The sequence below is a fragment of the Anoplopoma fimbria genome, chromosome 5 (genome assembly GCF_027596085.1).
Source record: "Anoplopoma fimbria isolate UVic2021 breed Golden Eagle Sablefish chromosome 5, Afim_UVic_2022, whole genome shotgun sequence".
NCBI classification, from domain to species: domain Eukaryota; kingdom Metazoa; phylum Chordata; class Actinopteri; order Perciformes; family Anoplopomatidae; genus Anoplopoma; species Anoplopoma fimbria.
The window spans coordinates 1,148,433-1,169,329 of NC_072453.1; the positions used below are offsets into that span (position 1 = coordinate 1,148,433).

At 44.3% G+C, this 20,897-nt stretch overlaps 4 protein-coding genes across 6 annotated transcripts; 2 read left to right on the forward strand and 2 right to left on the reverse strand.

Moving 5' to 3' along the window:
* Positions 1-314: 314 nt before the first annotated feature.
* On the reverse strand, positions 315-3,195 carry zgc:194990 (uncharacterized protein LOC568410 homolog). The gene is made up of 9 exons (XM_054599445.1): positions 3,133-3,195; positions 2,928-3,026; positions 2,709-2,816; positions 2,364-2,522; positions 1,948-2,088; positions 1,636-1,687; positions 1,181-1,207; positions 964-990; positions 315-874 (listed from the first exon to the last, which is right to left on the reverse strand). Exons 1-9 carry the CDS (start codon positions 3,193-3,195, stop codon positions 315-317), a joined length of 1,236 nt encoding a protein of 411 aa, XP_054455420.1.
* Positions 3,196-5,566: 2,371 nt separating this feature from the next.
* Positions 5,567-10,209, forward strand: si:ch211-250n8.1 (uncharacterized). Of its 2 annotated transcripts, XM_054598484.1 has the most exons (16): positions 5,567-5,650; positions 5,899-6,006; positions 6,283-6,358; positions 6,502-6,658; positions 6,800-6,845; positions 6,963-7,021; positions 7,192-7,227; positions 7,407-7,459; positions 7,572-7,704; positions 8,952-9,166; positions 9,246-9,291; positions 9,375-9,440; positions 9,544-9,603; positions 9,697-9,782; positions 9,965-10,059; positions 10,144-10,209. In XM_054598484.1, the coding sequence occupies exons 1-16, from the start codon at positions 5,614-5,616 to the stop codon at positions 10,176-10,178; spliced, it is 1,308 nt and encodes a 435-aa protein (XP_054454459.1). In that variant the 5' UTR covers positions 5,567-5,613; the 3' UTR covers positions 10,179-10,209. The 2 variants fall into 2 exon arrangements, with proteins under 2 accessions (XP_054454459.1, XP_054454458.1); XM_054598483.1 differs by having other exon boundaries at positions 9,965-10,198.
* A 531-nt stretch (positions 10,210-10,740) lies between these two features.
* On the reverse strand, positions 10,741-12,418 carry LOC129091051 (histone H3.3A). The gene is made up of 4 exons (XM_054598485.1): positions 12,308-12,418; positions 11,353-11,490; positions 11,085-11,238; positions 10,741-10,962 (listed from the first exon to the last, which is right to left on the reverse strand). The coding sequence occupies exons 2-4, from the start codon at positions 11,478-11,480 to the stop codon at positions 10,834-10,836; spliced, it is 411 nt and encodes a 136-aa protein (XP_054454460.1). The 5' UTR covers positions 11,481-11,490; positions 12,308-12,418; the 3' UTR covers positions 10,741-10,833.
* A 320-nt stretch (positions 12,419-12,738) lies between these two features.
* unk (unk zinc finger) lies at positions 12,739-20,844 on the forward strand. 2 transcript variants are annotated; one of them, XM_054598481.1, is made up of 15 exons: positions 12,739-13,151; positions 13,685-13,894; positions 14,884-15,060; positions 15,181-15,311; positions 16,667-16,802; positions 16,905-17,022; positions 17,117-17,201; positions 17,314-17,615; positions 17,733-17,798; positions 17,982-18,165; positions 18,267-18,368; positions 18,458-18,643; positions 18,724-18,905; positions 19,030-19,290; positions 19,544-20,844. In XM_054598481.1, exons 1-15 carry the CDS (start codon positions 13,003-13,005, stop codon positions 19,697-19,699), a joined length of 2,445 nt encoding a protein of 814 aa, XP_054454456.1. In that variant the 5' UTR covers positions 12,739-13,002; the 3' UTR covers positions 19,700-20,844. The 2 variants fall into 2 exon arrangements, with proteins under 2 accessions (XP_054454456.1, XP_054454457.1); XM_054598482.1 differs by lacking the exon at positions 19,544-20,844 and having other exon boundaries at positions 18,724-18,909; positions 19,030-19,213.
* Positions 20,845-20,897: the final 53 nt, after the last annotated feature.

Sequence of the window (20,897 nt, forward strand, 5' to 3'; positions counted from 1 at the left end):
ACAATACAAATAGTAACACTGTATGTCCCCATGAAGGCAGAGTAACAGAAAGTGTAATACAGAATGATGGTGGTTCTTGTCCCTGTGTGACCTCACATGGCAACCCTGCAGGAAGAGTCCGACTTTGAGTCCTGAACCAGCACAAGAGGTTCATAAATCACTATAACGGCCCAGAATAAAAGCACAGACTCTGGGCTGCTGAGGATCATGACTTGAGTGTGAGTGTGAGTGTGAGTGTGTGTGTGTGTGTGTGTGTGTGTGTGTGTGTGTGTGTGTGTGTGTGTGTGTGTGTGTGTGTGTGTGTGTTGAGCAGTTCAGTTCCAGAGGCAGGGCCCGGGGCAGAGGCACGGCTGTCTGACGTCGGCAGGCCTTATCACCAGGTCTCTGAGCACCTCCACAGTCCCAAACACGGGGTACAGTTCCTCTGTGAACTTCTCGTTGTAGGTGTACAGGTGGGAGCGCTTCTCCACGTCGTAGAAGGACAGCTGGCCCTGCTCATAGTCCAGGTACACCCCTACTTTCCTGGGCACCAGGCTCTGCGGCAGCGGGGCGGCGGGCACCGTCAGGGCCTTCAGATCCGTGCCCCGCTCCAGCCGGAGGGTCAGGTAGCCCGTGTCCGTGGTGAGCGAGCAGAAGCCCTGCCTCACCGCGGACGCCTTGGCCACGCCCAGCCGCCAGTCCCGCTCGCCCACCTCCACCTCCCAGTAGTGGCGTCCGGTGGCGTAGCCCTCCCGGCCCGCGGCGCACCACCAGCCGTCGAAGCGTCGCCGGCACCGCGGCAGCTCGCGGCGCTCCAGGCCGCAGCGCATGCGCTTTTCGTCCCCGGAGATGAGCAGGTCTGCGTTGGCCGTGTCCGAGTCCAGAGTGACTTCCTCTGCGGGGTCACAGAGCAGGAGGGGAATATATTACAAATCTGATAACAGATTATAAAAAGAGGATTTGATTGTAAATGTTTTTTCATACCTGCGGCATCGCAAATCCAATTCCACACTGTGAAGAAGAAGAAGAGAAACTATTTGAGATCAAACATCAGAAGTGAGCCAATACAAGTAAAGAAATACAATGTCATTTATAAAAAAAAACAAGGTTGAAATCATGTTTATCATTTAGGTATAAGACAAATACTGTAATATATAGTAGTTGTTTGATCATATCATATGTTGACCTAATGTCTACTCACCACTGTGGGGGATGTAGCGGACAGCGTCTGAAAGAAGAAGAGGGATTACTGTGATAACAAGGAGACAATCAAGGGTTCCATTCATGGCCCAGATCCTCCCTCGTGCTGCCCTCCCAGCTGGCTTTAACCCACTATCCTTTAATCACATATCGATCCTGATTAGTTCTAATGAAAGTGACTCATCAAGTTTCACTCCTGCTAAAGAGGTTGATTAAGTGCTAACACACACACACACACACACACACACACACACACACACACACACACACACACACACACACACACACACACACACACACACACACACACACACACACACACACACATGCTGATGTTCACACATTACGGTCAGCATCGTCAGTGCTGACAGACGTCTTTTTAACTTGGTTTTGTTTAATGCTTCTTTATCTTTAACACTTTCCCAAGTTAACCAGAGATATTTAAAATGCCCTCACCGATCTGCTGGCTCCTCTGCTTCCTCACCAGCCATCGCTTAGTCACGTCCTCCTAAAAACATACATGCATAAAGGCGGACGAATAAAGACAATGCAGGCCAAGGCGGGCGTTATAATGAGATAGATAAATTAGCCAGACTGGATGTCATGCAGCACATAAACATTACACTCTTCACACCTTTTTAAGTGAATTAGCACACAGCTCATCATATCACAGGTAATAGATTCAAATGGAGAAAAATAAAGCAACTTCTCCAGGAGAATGTTCAGAACAAATTTAATCAGGGTGTATGTTGTGACAGACATCCAGACCTCGACGGGGCTGTCGGCATTCATCACGGCCAGCATGACGAGCTCCACGGCCGGGAGCAGGTTGGGGAGACGGCCCCTCTTCCACTGGAACTCCAGGTCGTCTAGCATCATGAGCACGGGCTCGCCCGGCCAGACGGTGGGCTGAAGAAAGAGAGAGAGAGAGAGAGAGAGAGAGAGAGAGAGAGAGAGAGTCGGAGACAATGGACATGATCAGTGTTACTCATTTAAAGTGTTTACTCTCAACTCCGGCACTCTCCTCCTGAGTATGATGGGATGATTGTCAAGGGCGGGGTTTAGCTTAATCATCTTTATCAGATGCAAGGTGGGGAACTGGGTCAGACTTTAATCACCAACCAGCCACGTAGGCACCGCAGGGAAAAGCTGGTGCACATCATCCTCCACCATCCCATAGTCACCTGAGGTCTGCTTTTGATCCCCCGCGTCCAGTCCATGATGACTCTTTTGGGGGGCCCCATGTCGCACTCCCCCCCGGCCTCCAGCATGCAGAGGAGGTGTCCCTTCCAGTCTTTCTTCTCTGGTATCTGGTACTGGTATTCAGACATGATGATCCTCGGCTGGACACAAATATTGAAAGTAGAGTCGCAACGATTAGTGGATTGACACAAAAAATGGCCCCTCAAATATGAAGATGTCCTACTTGTCTCTATTTTAAATCAGATTAGACTGAAGAACATTCAGAAAGCACGTACTTGATCAACTTATTGATGACATAAACAACCCCAACTGTAAATCGTACGTACCTGTACTCTCTTCTCCAACACAGCAGCCCACTCCACAATGAAATCACGACACACACTGGCTGGCCAGATGTCCTCACTGGTCCAGATGTGGCTGAGGATGTTTGACCTCTAGGGCACAGATATACAGCACATAATAAAGATGAGATATCCTGTGGATGCACACTTGTCTGTGACAGAAAGAAAGGGTAGAGGAGGAGGAGGAGGAGGAGGAAAGCTTACCTGGCAAATTTTGTTGAGTTCTCGGGCCAGTTCCATGATAAATAACTGACTCTCCACCAGCGGCTCCTTCTTCTCAAGTTTCACTCGCTTACGAGACTCCTGGAGCAAAAACAAACAAGCACATTTAGGAGCACGGTGTAAGAAATTTAGCACTTGCAACAAATGTGGTGCCATCTTAGGAAAACAGAGTCGCTGTTAGCCGTACCTTGAGTCTGATCTTGAGCTTTTTGGCCGGCTCGATGAGAAACTGCAGGCAGTCCTTCATCATGCTGATATATCCGGAGAGTGAGGCGGATGCCCTGTGGTACAATAATTTTAAAAAGAGCTGGAGCTGAAGTGCAGCTGACTGGGCTCGCGTCGCCCACACAAATCGATGAGAGGGCAGAAATCTGTAATTTATGAGAGGTGGCAAAAGGTATGTATGCGTGAAGAGAGAGAGAGAGACAGAGAGAGAGAGAGAGAGAGAGAGAAGCACTGCAGAACTTTCATCACAGCTCTGCACTGTCCGTCCTCAGAGAGCTCATTATTAGGCACTCTGAGCTATCATTAGGTGAGGGGGAGGAGGGAGAGGACCCCTCATTGGTAGAAGAGTGAAAAGAGAAACAGCCCACCCACTCAACAAACACACACACACACACACACACACACACACACACACACACACACACACACACACACACACACACACACACACACACACACAACCTCAAAGTAAGAGGCAGAGAGAGGCAAAATGTAGAACCAGGCAAAAATATATATATTGCACAGTAACAGGATTCCCTGACGTGCGTGGGTCGATGCATCTAGATCATGGCATTGAAATTGGAAATTTATTCCCAAGGAGATGTGAGACAGCAGCGCAGAGCACTTTTTAAAAAATCACTGCGGAGGCTGAGTGGGGGAGCGTTGGACCAATTTGCTGTTGATTCAGCAGTCCACCCCTGAACGCCAGTTTGATGGCACTGAGGGGATTTGCTGTTCTTTCTGGGGATGTAGGGGCAGCAGCTGAGCCAAAGGATAACGGTATTGACTTCCCGAGGACTGAGGAGAATATATGGAGAGTTTAAGGACTTTGGCAAATGCATCCGAACTGGAGGATGGTCAGGACTGAAGGTTGACCTTTTATTGAGCACTATGAGACTGATCTGTGAGGATATGACACAAACATGAATGTTTGTTTTTTTTCCTGAAGTTTGTGGCTTTATTCACGAAGTACAATGGCCAGAAAGGGCACACTGTGGTGAACCTTGTTTACATGATTGAATAAGCCAGAAAGACTTGTGTCAATGCAAGTGGTCCATATGAACTCAGGTGTGCCACTGAGCCTGTTAAACTAATTAAGTAGATACTGTAGGCCTATTCCTCAATGAGAAATATATTTCAGAGTTAGTAAGAAGGGAATATTACCATAGCATGACTTGGCCATCAAATGTCTCCATGGTAACTGGTTAGATAGAGGGTTTATTTGTTGGCAGTGAAGGCAGAGGAGCTGGAAGATTAGAGGAATCCAGGATTACCTCCGGAACTATTGCTGTACATAGGTACCGGTATAGACTTTCTATATTGGGACTGACAGAAGAGCCGTCATGTCAGCATCAAAACAAGACTGTAATAGACTGGCACATAATAGAGAATACATTATTCAATAATATCTGACTACATGTATACATCTCCTCTGGGGAGTTAGTCTGTATTGTCTGCACATGTCAAAATGTATTATTTTCCAAATGTGTGTTCTACAAATAAAGATCCCTCATGCGCATTAGACTGTTTTCCATTGTTTGTATTTAATTACGCCTAAAGCCAGCGGTAGCGTCACGCCGCTTTTTTCTGTGCTATAAATGAATATTTTGTGGGGAAAGTCTGACCTTTGTTATGGGAGAATTTTCCTTTCCGCAGACAACTTTGCGCAGCTCCTCGTTGGTGGATGTTTTTCGTTCGGTGCTCCGAGCTGCTTCGGAGATGCGCCGCCTGAGTCCGAGTCCTCACTGAGCCCGGATCCTCACCCCCACTGAGCCGGAGGGACGGAGCACCGTGAGCGCTGCAGCCTCAGAGAAGAGCCGCTAGAGGCCGCCATAGCTTCCCCGACACCGCCGCCTGTCACCGCCGTCTGTCCTGTGTACTGTACGTGAACTAAACACCGTCGCAAGTTTAAAGCAAAGGCAAAAAAAAAAAAAAAAAAAAATTAACGAGCGCATTATTTTTTTTTTTTTTTTTTTTAGAATAAGCTGTGGATTTGTAGTGGTGGTGGAAAGGCCTAACGTTTTTTTTTTTATTGAAACAGTCCTACTTTTTTTAAAAAAAAAAAATTGTACAACAACATGTTATCACAAACATACAGTTAATAATATCCCTCCGCGGTTTATTATAGATCTGTGTTAGCTACTTTTCAATCCCAAAAAAAAACCAAAAACCCATTATCAGTCAGGTGTGGAAGAATAACAGCAGGTGTCACTACAGCCAATAAACACTTAATATCTCGATACATTTTTCATTTCGAGGCACTGAGGGCGTTTGTTTTTGAAGACAAACTAAAGTGGTGTATCCAGTTACCACAGGCAGGTATACAGCCTGCTGAGGAATGGGAGGGTGTCCCGGTATGTGAGGCAGGATACACGGAAGCTTTAATGACAGGAGGCTTCGTGTGTCTGTTGTCCAGCCTCTGCTCACAGCCGGTCCACCAAACATGGCACCGAAAGACCCTCTACTCGGTACTCTCAGAGGTAAGAAGCCATAAGAGATATGCATTAGAACAACGTGCTGTTATTGGAATGAAAAATACTGGATTGCATGTTTCAGAGGCAGCCGATGGCTTCGTTTCAGCATTTTATTTTTTTTATTTACATAACATTTTATTTTCTGCACAGCGTCTTCCGTAGTCTTGGCTGAAAATGTGCATATGTTTTGGTCATGCGGGCCATCAACAAACAGATCGACAGTCAAATTGAAACATGATTATTTCCCCTCGTAGTGTGTGTCCTGAACCTGCAGTCAGATGGAGGGATTGTGTCAGACACCAACCCTCACCTCGCCTCCTGCTGTGAGCTTCTGGAGCTGGTCCTCAGGAAGGGGCTCCAACGTTAGTACCCCCATAATATGTACTTCACTGAAAAAAAAAAATGCCACATTTGTACATATTTATTCCAATGCTTTGTTTATTTTTTTGTAAACCTGGCATGCATATTTGGGGGTGTCAGATTATGCTCTGCATGGTTGTAAATGTTTTATATTAACACAATAGTATGGGCCGGTATTTGGTGTGTATAAAAAAATCTTTATAATAAATCATCTGAATCACAACATCTGAAGTACATCTTTGCAGTATGGACTGAGTGCATGTTTGCTCTCCCTCCAGAACCAGTTCTCAGTCTAGTACACAGAGACTACTGGCAGTGTTTTGAACAGCTTACTCGCCAAGATGCCTGTGGCAGGTAACAACATCCTGCTTAGATTAGCTGGCTTTAATGTTTATAATAAGTAGTGTAACAGACATCACTAATAATAATAATAAAAAAACAAAAAAACAGCACTATTTCAATCATTGCTAATCATTTTTGTCTCTGCTGATGTGTAGGCCGTCTGCCTTGTCCTTGGTGGTTGAGCAGACCAGAGTTTGCAGGAAGCTGCTCTCAGCTCAGGGCCGGGGCCGCTACCTGCTCAGACTGGCCCTCAGCCGAAAGGCTCTGCCGCAGTTCATCACACACCTGCTGCACACACCCAGAGTCCTGGAGGTCAGATACATTCTCTATGATGCAGTATATTTAGGGATTGATGCCTTTTTTTATGGGGCAGCCCTTATTTGTCTTTTCCTGGCACAGTTAGATGCCCATTGCTGCTGAGTATCACTAATAGACTGTTTCTCTCCCCTCCAGTGGTACAGCCTGGAAATGTCAATCCTCAGGAATGAAGAATTTGTGGGTGAGGCTTTTTACTTGATCAGATTATTTTCGCCAAACACCGATCAAAGCAAGATAAATTCTTTTAACCACTGGCATTCGGTGTCCAACATCAACAACGCTGTTCTCTTCCTTCCAGAGCCTTTCATGTCGCTGCTGCTGGTCCTCTCTCACATGGAGTTCAAACTGGACATGGGGGTCAGTTCAGCTCCTGTTTTATTTTCTGCCATTGAAAACCGCAAATGTGCTTTTCAAACTTTCCAAGACACACTGGATTTCCTCCAAAATATAACATGACGTTGTCTTTCTAATCACTTTTGATTTCAAACTACTCTAAACTTATTACCACCTGTGGTCTCTTTACACAGAATTGCAGTTTTCTGGACGAGAGCTGGATTCTACCGGTAATAAAAAATATATTATTTCAGAACATACAGCATCACAACAATATCATTATGGTTTAGGTCGCCATGGGAACTTTAAGATCCCTGGAAAAATCTCACAAGCGGTACTGCACACATGCAGTAAGATTATGTGATTTTGACACAGCAGAATGGTTGGTGAATAATTTCTGTGTTTCCAGGTGTGTGAGACGTATGAAGTGGTGCCCTGTCGGGAGCTAGGGTTGGTTTTGAGGTTTGTATTGTCCCCTCTACAAAGTACTTCCTATCCATTGATATGTCTACTAATAAATAGTCATTCGTCCAACTTGCTGCATCACCTCCTTCTGTCTCCGTCTGCCTCTCAGATATCTCAGTGGGCGCGTCTTCGTCCTCGACCTGATGCCCGGTAGTCAGGCGCATGTCGACAAGTTTATCTGTCCTGGTGACATCATTGATGAGATCAACGGAACGTCGCTGAGGAATTCAAAGAATCATCAGGTATCCTCACACATGCAGTGTTATTATTAAAGTCATAACCAGTGAGGTTCATAGACATTTTGTCTCTTTCATTGTTTTACTATAGTGTAGCTGGTATCAAAAGAAGCCTTTACATTGGCTTTTTTTTTTTTTTTTTTTTTGAGGAAACAGAGAAAAACAAAAAAGAGCATGAAGTGAACTGGGCTTTACATTTAGGGTTTCTCAAAGGTGTCCCGATTAGTCATTGTGCCTTCTGACCTTGTTTTCATGTTATGTGAATAGAACGTTACAATAGGTCTTTTTTTACAGCAGACATATATACAGCTGTCCTTGTAGGAAAACCACAGTGGTTACAAGTATCATCAGCAATTGCACGATTCTATTAGCGTGTCCCTGTGTTACAGTGAGCCAGCATGAAAGATGCCAGCAGCCAAATGGAATTTAGACATCATTAACTATATTGTTTACACATGTGCTTTCCTATTGAAAAAAACCAAATGTTTCAGTTGGAAAAAGTCGTATATCACATGATTAGTCCTGACACAAAGCCCACACAGGTGTTTTACCTGTCAGGCCTCTTCTCATTACTGTGTTGGTGGGCACATAATGCTTGATGGTAAGGATGGACATTTTTAGTAATTCCAATATTCGGGCACCCATTTCCATCCCAACTTAATAGACACCTCCCTAGGTTGCAATAAATAACTTACCCTTATCACTTTAGCTAGAATCAGCCAGGGAAACTGAAAACACTGTGCAGGTGTGAACGCACTTGCTGATATGACACTTCCAAATCCCAAATTCTAAACAGGTGCCAAATAAGTACAGTGAGGAATTGATATTTTAATTTTACTCTACAAAATCTAGAGGAACACTTTTAGATAAAATCACCTGTTTTTCAGTTTTCTGAAAAAAGAGCAACCCAGAAATATCAGTCACACAGCTCTATTCTGATGGTGTTTGGTCTCGCTGCAGCCCTGGTAGTACATTAGATTAAATGCACACAGAACCAATAAACATTTCATAATAAGCTTTACAATATAAACACAGAATGAGTTTATTTGGGGACAGGTAGTAGAGCTCACATTGTGTGTGTACCGTCACATTGATCGAATGATTAGACACTGGCCAGGCACACCCTTAACAAACCATATACTTGTTTGCAGGATTAAAATTAAAGAAACTTTCTGCTCTCAGCTGTTTACATTTGCTGCTGGACAGGTCTTAACAAGTTGTTGCTGAAAGAGGCTTTCTGTTTTTTTTCCCAGGCAGGTGTGGTTCTTTCCCGGCTGAAGGGCTGCCCTCTCTCCATCAGTGTTGTGCGGTGGAGGGCTCAGGATGGGACGGTGTATCTGCCCCTTATAAAGCTCCTGCGGGCACTGAGGATGGAGAATCCCGCCCTACAGCTTGGTCCTGCTCCCTCACAGCAGCCAGGCACAAAGGACCAGAGAACCTCTCCATCACAGTGTCTCAAAGAGGGAAGGTAAGTTTGTTATCACATATAGGGACACTTTCCCCAAGTGTAATCCTGACCCAAAAACTGACCTCCCTTTTCTCAATAGGATTGTTCATATTGTGCAGTTCTTGGGAAAAGCAAACATAGGAATGGTAAATAATCGCTAATGCTTTACAAGTTTGAGATATGTTCAGTCTTTGTCTTTCCTATAACTGCGGGTCTCATCCTTTCTTAGTTTGGGGGCAAAGAGGTGCTACAGCACGCCATTACACAAGTGTTGCAGAAAAACCTGCCCAGCAAGGTAATGGAATTGCACAAGCCGCCTCAGGCACATTGTCTTCTGTCAAAAAAAGGTTTCCAATGCTTGTCAAATCAATATGCACTCAGTGTAATTTCTCCCACAGGAAGTACTCTTAGATATGAAGGAAACACATTTGACATGCACAGACAGAAACAGTAAATTGGTAAGCATGTGATTTCTGTCAGTTATTTGTTTGGCATGTCTTTGTTATTGTTCAACAGTTGTCAGATATATCATGCCTTTTTGTTTTCATCAGGAGCTATTTGAGCACCACTATCCAGAGATTTCATGTGTGGGGAGATTTGGGCAACAGGACTACACAATATTTGCATTCTGCGTGGCGTAAGTTATAAATACTAAACCATTAAGTTAATTGACCTGCAGTATAGTTTGTTATTTGCTCATTCACACAGCACCATTAGGTACTGTTGTGTGTAGAGACACACAGTGATGCAATGTCCAAGCCAAGTCTCTTGTCATTGGCTGGGTTTCTCATTCAAGCATGTGATTGGGTCACTCCACAGAGACTCCCCAGAAACCCCTCAGTCCACAGGCTTCTGCTGCATTGCATTAAGAGCAAGCACTACCAGGGAGTGTGAAGAGATGGTCTACCGTATCGGTGAGGAATCGCAGTTCTGCACAGGGGCAATTTGTTACATGCATTTTATCAGACATTAATTGTCCATGTTGTGTTTTCTTACAGCTACTGGCTTCAAGCATACAGAGTGGTTTGTATGACAACTCAGTGAAGTCAAGATCTTTTCATGTGTGGTTGTAAATAAATGTCAAGTATACACACTACTACATCAAATATATTTCAATCAACTACAGAACACAATGCATTCTACTCATAGAGACCTTTAATAGAAAGACACGCGACAACATTTTCATAAATAGTATTAAATGTAGCTGCCAAGGTTTATGTTGAAAAACATGTAAAAAGCAGTCCAGAAAATACAGGATGGGGGGGGGGCCATGCTCCCAGTCACAGAGTGTAGAGTATCAACCAATACCCTGACACTGCAGTGAGACCGGCTGAACAAGACATGCTGGCATTTTGTGATGAGTGGTAGGCAGGTGAAGAGACCCTGGACCCCCCACAGATGTGAAGAATTCATCCCTTTAGACAACTCCCATCCCCGGGTGGAGCCTGATACCCACAATGAGATTGAAGGGTGAATGGCTGGAGTAATGATCCCATGATGGACAACTAGGCAAGATAATCTTACTGCACAACATTTCCAACTATCCTAAGTGTAGTCAGCTTGTGGAATGATTGAATAATTGTCCCAATCTAAAATACAAAATCCAAAGAACTTGTAAAAAAATTACCCAAGAAATAAAATGTCCACAAAAATGGTTAAGTACGATAAATAGGATAATTTGTCGCCGCTTAGGCCCTCTCTCCCCTTATCCTGCGAGCCAGCTGGATGTCTTTGGGCATGATGGTGACACGTTTGGCGTGGATGGCGCACAGGTTGGTGTCCTCAAACAGACCCACCAGGTAAGCCTCACTGGCTTCCTGTTAAAAAATAAATAAAAAAGGGGAAAAAAGAAATTTTAACGACACATTAGGTTAATAGAAAGTAATTAGGCCCACTGGTTCATGCTTATGACCAAAGCAAATGGTTTTTGTTTTTTTACCTGTAGAGCTCCAATAGCCGCACTCTGGAAGCGCAGATCAGTCTTGAAATCCTGTGCAATCTCTCTCACCAGACGCTGGAAGGGCAGCTTGCGGATGAGCAACTCTGTAGACTTCTGGTAACGACGGATCTCTCTCAGAGCCACAGTTCCAGGTCTACACAAAACGTATTAAGACCACGTTAAATAAATATCAATAATCAATTATGACAATACTGGATAAAACAGGTTGTATACCACATATTTATGACGCAACGCTACTACAACCGACCTGTAACGATGGGGCTTCTTCACTCCTCCGGTGGACGGAGCGCTCTTCCTGGCTGCCTTGGTAGCGAGCTGCTTCCTTGGCGCCTTTCCTCCGGTAGATTTACGAGCAGTCTGCTTGGTACGAGCCATCTCTTACTTGCTAAAAACGGAATACACAACGAGAGGAGTTAAAAGAAAACAAGAAAAAAAGAGGCAATAAGCATTTCGTGGCAGCACCGACGGTAGGCTCGGTGTGAGCTGCTAACCCCGCCTAGCAGGCAGGCTAACGCGGTTCCCCTCCCCCTCGGCTGCACCGCTGGGAGGCGTCGGATCAGCTCCGGTATCGTTGCGCTCTGCCGCCATAATCAACGCTACGGCAAGTACGGCCTCAACAAAAGCACCGTAAACACGGTGACGACATCAGCGAGGAGGCGTGAAGACGACCACGGCACCGTAACGCCACAACGCCGCAGACGCGACCGTCACAGCGGCGTCACAACACGGGGGTTTCCAGTCGGTACCAGCTCGGCCAGTGAGCCGATGCTCCTACACTTCGCCATTTTACCAGTTTCTCGTTTCACCCTCAGGCGACATTGCCTCGGATCCGCTCCGGCGACGTTAGCTTACCCACGACCAGCAGATCACCTAGCTCTGTGGGAAATATCCGGCTTCAACCCCCGACGGTGTAGGAGAGTAATCAAACGTGTCCACCGGGTCTCGTTTCATTGTACCGAGCCAAAGGGGCCGTTTAGCGCTAAACTCAGCCGTAAGAGAACCCATTGTTCTAGGTCGAGCTAACGTTAGCATGTTGCTAATGTTAGCATGTTGCTAATGTTAGCATGTTGCCATGTTAGCATGCTGCACAAACAACGCTCGTATGAACAGAAACTCGATCAAAAAATAGAAACCACGTTATTGACGAATCCCTTCGTGTGACGTTACATTTTCTACATGACAATATAACTTGTTATATTCACCTTTAGGACCTCGGTCGATATGAGACAGTCGCCGTAGCGGGAAGTCGGTTGTCGCTGAAAACGATGTGTGACGACAGCTGGTTGAGGCCGAGGTTAAATACTCTGCTGTGACGTCACGGTTGTGGAACGCTGCCCGCTGATTGGCTGACATTCCACCGCGGTTACACACGAAGCAGAACATAAACATGAACCAGGAAAAACAGAAAGCGCAGTTTGGTCCAATAGATAAAAAATAAATTAAAAAAATAGTGCAGTTTTCAGTTTCATAGACAGAATGACGTTATGACATTAACATATTGTAAATACTAGACATTGTGACTTACACTCCATACCAGTTAGTGGCGGTAGTGCACAAAACCAACCAACAATAAACCTAAAAAAAAAAAGAAGAAGAACCCATAAAAATGAAGATTACAATTGTTTTTACAAACCATGTGTATGTATCTCTGTAATGCATTTCCACAGTGATTGATATCACCGTGTGTGTGTTTCATGATCTCCACACATGGTTCCCTTCTTGCTGGACTCTCTTCTTGCCTCCATGCCTCCATGCCCCGTAGTTCCGTCTTGTCTACTACTTCCTCCTGCCTTGCGCAAGCTCACATCGTTGCAGAATGCGGATTTAGAAGCTAGCGAGAATAGCTAGCCCGTAAGCTAAAAACAAGGTTCTTGTTGTGAGGCTTTACACGGGTAAAATGTCCAAAACACACTCGCAGCCCCCGTCATCTTCGGCAGGGACGACTAGCGGGGGACCCTCCTCGTCCTCGTCGTCTTCGCCCGCTGGGGGCTCGACATCTCCCGCAACCGTGTTGAACGTGCAGCCCGAGAAACCTCAACATTACACGTACGTAGCTAGTTAGCTGGGACAGCTAGCCAAATGTACACACACTCACGTGTAGCTGCACACACCAGACAACAGCTCAACTGTATTCAAAAACACGAGTGAGTTATGAACGAATCGTTCTTTGGAGTGATTTAACAAAGCTTATTGGGTGATATTGGCTTATTAACTTGAGCAGGTCTCGATAAAAGAGGCCTAACGTTAACGTACTCTTTAAGAGTAACCGCTTCTTACAAGCTTTGTGCCACAGCGTTATTCATGTTATCCATTTATGAATATGACTCCCTGCTGCATCAACTTAATGCAAGTTTAGTTACATTGTTTAGGAGCTCTCCGGAGGACGACGTTAGTCACAGCAGCAGGGAATAAGATGAAGAAGAAGAAGACAGAAAGGGATCACATAAATAATCTTCATTATAAGCAATGCTATATACTGTATACAAAAATGAATACACTCTTACTTGCCTGAGGAACTTTAAAAGGCTGTTACACTTTCTAGAATGTATTTCACTCTCTTTGCTTTTTTTCTCCCCCAGATATCTGAAGGAGTTCAGAACTGAGCAGTGCCCCCTGTTCGTACAGCATAAATGTACACAACACAGGCCTTTTTCCTGTTTCCACTGGCACTTCCTTAACCAGCGGCGCCGCAGACCCATTCGAAGACGGGACGGGACCTTCAACTACAGCCCAGATGTGTACTGTACCAAATATGACGAAGGAACAGGCACCTGCCCTGATGGAGACGAGTGAGTGTGACGTACAAGGCAGCTTTGTGTAATGTGAGCCCCTCAGCAGAGCCTCACATTACACATAAACTATTAGGGAGGTCTGTGTAGTGGTAGAAGTGTTATTGTTGTTTTTTGCAATAAAATTGCAAAACCGGCCCACGCTGTATATGGGAAGATGAAAATGGTGACTTGAGTGTGAAACGTCTGGGTGAATTACACACCGTTTCACTTTTTGTAGTTGGTATCTGTGTGTAAAAGTAAATTACTGTGAACTATTTGGTCTTTAGTTGGAAATCTCAACTGAATAGCTCTTTTGGTCGTTGTAGAAGCCGTTTACTCTGAATGGTTACATCTTGCTGGTATCTGAAGCATTGTCTAGGTCTCGTCTCTAACATTTGTCAGCTTTTACATTTAAATTCTGAATTGCTCAAGTGAATCACCAGAATGGGTGGGACCTCGAATGACAAAGGAGCTTTGGGTGAAAGACAGTCAAGTAGCAGCTGATGATTCAGCCTGTCCTCAATTATAACTCAAGTTGGAGGACAATCTCCACAGTGAGCATTTGCCCCTGAACACAGCCATTCTCTCACTCTGTGGTATTCTTTTAGACTTAAATGTTAAGAGCCGTTATGATCTGTTTGACACCCTATTGGTGACAATCGGAGACAAGGGGGATATAAATAAAGAATTGAGGGAACTGGGATGTCTTGTACATGCTAATGAACCACTTGGTGTAGCGCTAAGGGAACATATCAAACGATTCCTCTTCCAGCTTTTATCTCAAAATACCTAGTTGCAGAGAAAAAAAAAAAATCACCATTTAAGAGTGGAGAAGAGGGGAAATTTACCTAGAGACTTTAATAAAAGAAAAGTGAAGGTGCTAAAAAATAAGTGTGTTATTTTTATGTAGTTCTGGCAAGTATCCTATATTTTTGTCTATGTATACTGTATTTTTTTTGACTCAAAAGAGTGTTAATGTTTGTGTCTGTGTTTTTTCTGTGTTACAGATGCCCATTTTTACATCGGACAGCAGGTGACACAGAGCGAAGGTACCACCTCCGCTACTACAAGACGGGATCGTGTATTCATGAAACAGACGCAAAAGGCCACTGTAGCAAAAACGGCTCCCACTGTGCCTTTGCGCACGGATCGCATGACCTGCGCAGCCCTGTTTATGACATCAGGTGACAAAATATATACATTTAACCACGTAACCAACCGACGTTTGACCTCCTATCAGTTTCTGTATGTGTATTTGGTGCCGTAGTTGTTTACGGAGTCTCTTTACACTGCTAATTTCACAGAGAAGTGCAGGTGATGGAGTCTCAAGGAGGCTCGGGGCCAACGGAGGGAGGTGGAGGAGACGGACAGTCGGGACAGGCAGCAAGCACAGCCCTCATAGAGAAGATACTGAGCGAGGAACCACGCTGGCAAGGTAATTCTGTGTTACAGCACTTTATCACTCAGACAGAAAAAATGCCTTGTGTTAAATCAACGCAACGGGCTTTGTTGGTGGGGACGTTTTGCTTACGGGTATTGGTGACATATGCAAATTAATTTACCAGGAATTTAAAAATCAGAGCAGGCTGAATGAACTTTTTGCTGGATGGCACTGTTTCTTTTTTTTTTGGTTTGTTATTTTTTCTCGAATCCTCTGTGTTGACACCTCATTAAAATGAAAATTGCGGTCTTGCGTAAAAGGGAACTAAGGCAATTTTTCAAATTTCCTACATGTGACACGGTCCAAAAATATTAGTAAACATGAACAGCTCTTTTTCTCAATCCAAAGTGCTAAAACTCAAATGTGTGATATCATTAAGTAGAACGTGTGGAGCTGCTCCATAGACAATGATTTAGGAAAGATTTTAAAGAATGGGAATCTTCTAATAATATGTTACAATTTCAGTTTCACACTTAAATATAAATATAATTAAATATACATTACATTACATTACAGTCATTTAGCAGACGCTTTTATCCAAAGCGACTTACAGTCAGTATTATATTACATATCATTCACCCATTCACACACTGATGACAGGCTACCATGCAAGGTGCCACCATCAGACTCTAACTAACATTCATGCAACATCCAGTCCACACCGATGGCAAGCCTTCAGGAGCAACTTGGGGTTAAGTGTCTTGCCCAAGGACACATCGACTGCCGAAGCCGGGTATCGAACCACCGACCCTCTGATTGGAGAACAACCTTGCTCTCCACTACGCCACAGCCGTATATTATAATATTTATATATACAGTACCAGTCAAAAGTTTGGACACACCTTCTCATTCAACTACTTTGAAGAATCTAAAATATAAAACATATTCTGGTTTATTGAGCATTTGTCTGTTTACCACATAATTCCATATGTGTTCCTTCATAGTTTGGATGTCTTCAATATTAATCTACAATGTAGAAAATAAAAATAAAGGAAAAACATTGAATGAGAAGGTGTGTCCAAGCTTTTGAATGGTACTGTATATAAAAAAGAAAACAAACGTTTTGTTGGTCTCCCACTCATCCTCTTTGGAGCGGCTCCAGACTTTATACCTGATGACATCATAACCTTGAAACCTGAGAAAGAGTAGCTCATGCTCACAGCTATTGATTGAACCTTTCTATGCCATAGAAATATCACTGTTATTATTAATTAAGGTGGTCTTCCCCTTTAACCCTTTAAATGCAGTAAAAAAAAAACAGTTTAAGGATCTCCAATCTTTTTATTATCAATTATCTTGATCTGGTGACTCTTGTCTCCTTCTGTGTCTCTTGTGTTTCAACTCCTTAGATAACAACTACGTGCTGTCCCACTACAAGACAGAACTCTGTAAGAAACCACCTCGTCTGTGCCGTCAGGGCTATGCCTGTCCGTACTACCATAACAGCAAAGACAGGAGGCGCAGCCCACACAAGCACAAATACAGGTGCTCCCTTACTTCTTTTAAAAGGAAAATATCTGAAGATCGGGGTATTGCCCAATTGTGCACGTGTTTAACAAAATTCATTATTTGCTCTTGCCGCCACAGGGCGTTGCCTTGTCCAGCTGTGAAACAGAGTGAGGAGTGGGGGGATCCCAGTAAATGTGAGGGAACAGAGGGATGTCAGTATTGCCACACAAGAACAGAACAGCAGTTCCACCCAGAGGTTTGTCTATTTCAGCAAAGACTTTATAGAATTTAGACAAGAGGTCACGGGATTTGAATATCAACATGTATTGATTTGCCCCTATTTGTCACAGATCTATAAATCCACAAAGTGTAATGACATGCAGCAGTGTGGCAGCTGTCCCAGAGGGCCCTTCTGTGCCTTTGCTCATGTTGAAAGTAAGTCGTCATAATACATTTCTAAGCACCTCTCAACAACCGTCTGATGATTTATTTTACTATTCCCCATTATATTCTTGATTGATACCATTGCTTTTAAAACCTCCTCCAGGGCCCTTTGTTCTAGAGGAGCCACCTTTCCCCACACCAAGCTCCCCTCCACCCCCCAGACCTCCAGACCCTCTTCCTGCCCAGGAAGCATGTTCAAGTCCCAGCAGACACAACATGGGACATCGGCCTGGTTCTGTTTCAGACCCCTTCTCGCCGCCTGCGGGGTCATTCGTAGCGGAGCACGGGCTGCTGGGTAGCGTTCTGTCTCTGTGTGAGGAAATGAGCGAAAGAGCGGAGCCTCTGTCTCCTTGGGCGGGAGAGGGAGGGTACGGCAGGGCACCGGGATTTGAGAGGGAGGACCAGGTGAGAAGGAAAGACAAAGTAACGAGATAATGTTAAACAAAAGGAAATTGTATCTCTTGAATGATGTCAAAGTTACTAAAATATGGCAATTCATTCTTATATTGCTTGTGGTTTCAGGCCAAGCAAAGAAGTTTTGCTCTTGAGCAGCGCCACAGGGAATTGGCAACAGTACAAAGCAAACAGGTAAAATAACAATCACAATCTCAATCTCTTTTTTACATTTTTTTAAATGCTGTCTAAAAGTTTGCATACTTTTAGCTGGTCCACGTAGTTTTATTATTAATAATAACCTTGCTGCACGGATGCATGAATAAACTTAACACACGTGACTCTGAAAAACCACATTGAATATGTGTTTTCCTTCAGGACTTGTTAGTGTTTCTGCCCGTGGGAAGCCCTCTGAGTCTGTCCTCCAGCATCCCTTCCAGTCTGGCCGCCACCCCACCCAGCCCCGCCCCTCTCGGTCACCCGGGATCCGGCATGTCCTCTGGCATGAACGCCAACGCTTTGCCCTTTTACCCCACCAGTGAAACTGTGGAGTCAGTTGTTGGTAGGTGAAGATGTACAAAAATTCTGACAGTTGTTAAAATACAAATTTTGAATAACTATAAGTCTGACAAGTTGTTCTGGTTTTGTATACATTTATTTTAGAGTCAGCCCTGGATGATCTGGACCTGAATGATTTTGGTGTGTCGGTGTTGGAGAGGAGCTTGGAGAGCAGCTCTGCTCTGCCCAGTGTGGGAGTGATGCTGGGTATTTCAAGGACGCAAGAACGAAAAAAACATTTAGCAGTATCCTTATGTGCATGAACATAACTCATAATTATCTGTCTCCATTTATAGGAGGAAGCCAGTTCCAGAGTTCTGCCCCAGTCAACATCCCAGGCTCCTTTAGCAGCTCTGCTCCTTTTAGCTCCCCTTCGCCGTCTCCCCCAATCAGGCCGCACACTTCACCATTCTTTTCTACTCAACTGTCACAACCCAGCCAATCAGAAAGCACCTTCTTGGGACCATCTCACAACTCTTTAGGTTGGCAGAATTTGATTTAAGACATAGTGGTGTAGTGATTGACAATTAGATTTTGCTTACATGTATTTTTTTCTTTGCAGGTCTGAATGGTATGAGCACTAATATCTGGGAGCATTTTCCATCAGGCCAGGGTTCCCCTGGTACACCTCCAACCCTCCTGCCCTCAGGCCCCGGTGCAGAGACCTCCAGGCTCAAACAGGAGTTGGAGGAAGCTCACAGGGCACTAAAGCAGTGGGGTCACAGCTGGAGACACACAGCTCAGGTAGGTAGGTAGCGGGGCATGTGTGCACACATGTCTGTGACAGTGCTGTTTGAGTTAAACACCGCATTGCAATGACTGGTGTAGAACTGATTACAGTTTTGAATGAGCGTTCCGTCTCTTGCAGTCGTGGGCCGCACTGAAAGCAGATGCAGAGGAGTCACGAGCCCACGCAGCGCGGTTAACCATGGAAGCAGAGAGAGCCAAGCAGGCTGAGGAGGAGGCACAGAGACAAGCTTCTCTCCTGCAGGAGGCGCTAGAGAGCCTAAGGAGCGGAGAAAACCCCCATCTAGCACTGCATCAACTCCAGCTGCTACACCGGCTGCCCCTGGAGTCAGTCCTCAGTTTGCAGGCTCAGCTCTGCAGCTGCTTGCACGCTGTGGAACAGGTAATACCCCAGACTTACCTATGTACCTAAGACCTGCGTGCTGAACCAAAACATAAACTTTTTATTTGTTTAGTTTTCTTTCGTCACTCTTTCACCATAGCTAAATTCGTTAGTCATTGTCAACTTGGATTTTTAGTTTTACTTTGCTCACTAAATAGTGGTGAAAAATATGTGTGGTCCCCTAAATCATCAATCCATCATCATCATCATTCTTCAGTTTAAGAGGTCTGAATATTTCTCTATGCGTTCCAAGGTGGTGTACAGGAAACAGAGACAGTGCTGTGTGACGTGTGGCGATCAGGGCTCCGTGTCCCTGCCCTGTGGCCACGGACTACAGTGTGAGAGCTGCTCCGCCTCGACAGAGTGCCCACTCTGCCCCGAACAGACCCTGGAGCAGCAGCTCTCTTGACCCAACAACCCACCTGGACCGAACCAGTCGATCCTGATTCCACAGACACCAGCTTTGGATCTCAACCGCCATTCTAAATTATGTCGAGGTCATTTTATAATGTGGTAACAACACGGGCTGATTTGGTTTTGTATTTTTAAGATGACGTTTACTGATGAATGACCGGAACAGGTCGCTAAGTGAAAGCTCTTAATGTGGAATTTAGAATTAATAATTCTTCTAGTGTTTACCTGCGGAACACCAGTACTTTTTTACTAATGCTCTTGACCAGCAACACTGTTCTTTACCCCTGTTCTGGATTTGTGAAAATAATTTCAAGACCTGCTGTTATTTCTTCTCTAACCCTAACTATAAATAATTTACAGACATTGTTCTAAATCATATTTTGATATATTTTAAAGTATAAACTCAAAAGAACATTTCCTGAGTGTTATCTGGCTTCTGGATAGCTTCAGTGTGATTTGTGGAGGTTTAAAGATCTTTGCTGTCACCTTGTTACATCAAATGTCTATGGCATTTGGTTTTGGGCACAATATAAATATTGAACCGTGAAAGTCTCTTTCCAGAAATCCTGACATTTACTCGTGATAATTCACAGTCCTCATAAACCACAATAATCCTAATCCACATTACAAGCTGTTTAACTGACAACTATTTTCTACTCAAGGAGGCCCGCTAACTACATGAGCTGAGAAATTACTAAGTAATACTCGGTGGACAGGTCGTATCACTCTGGCACACTCTGCTGTGTGTTTACATCATATTTAGGGCACCATGAGTAACGGTAATAGGATTCTGATAAGAGGCTAATTTAGTTGTGTGACGGCGAAGATCTCAAAACTTTCTAGATGGACGGACGACAAGCTAGATTAGTAGTTAGCAGGGTTATGAGCAGATTTAACACAATCAAGAGGTCAGACTGAAGTCACTTAAAGGGCATATTTAGCATCATCCAGACAATGATCATATATACAATGAGGGGGGCCGTCATACCAGAACTCTGGTAAAGCTTGTCGAGGTTATAATCATTTCTTGTTTCATTTTTCCGTAGTGTTTTCTAGCATAAGAAATTTAAAATGGTCAATTACTGTTGAATAACAGAAAATATTTAAAAATGTAGTAATTTTGTTTAAATTTACAACAGATGGCTTCTGTTAAAGCTCTCAGGTTTTCTCTAATATTCCTCTACATAAACTGG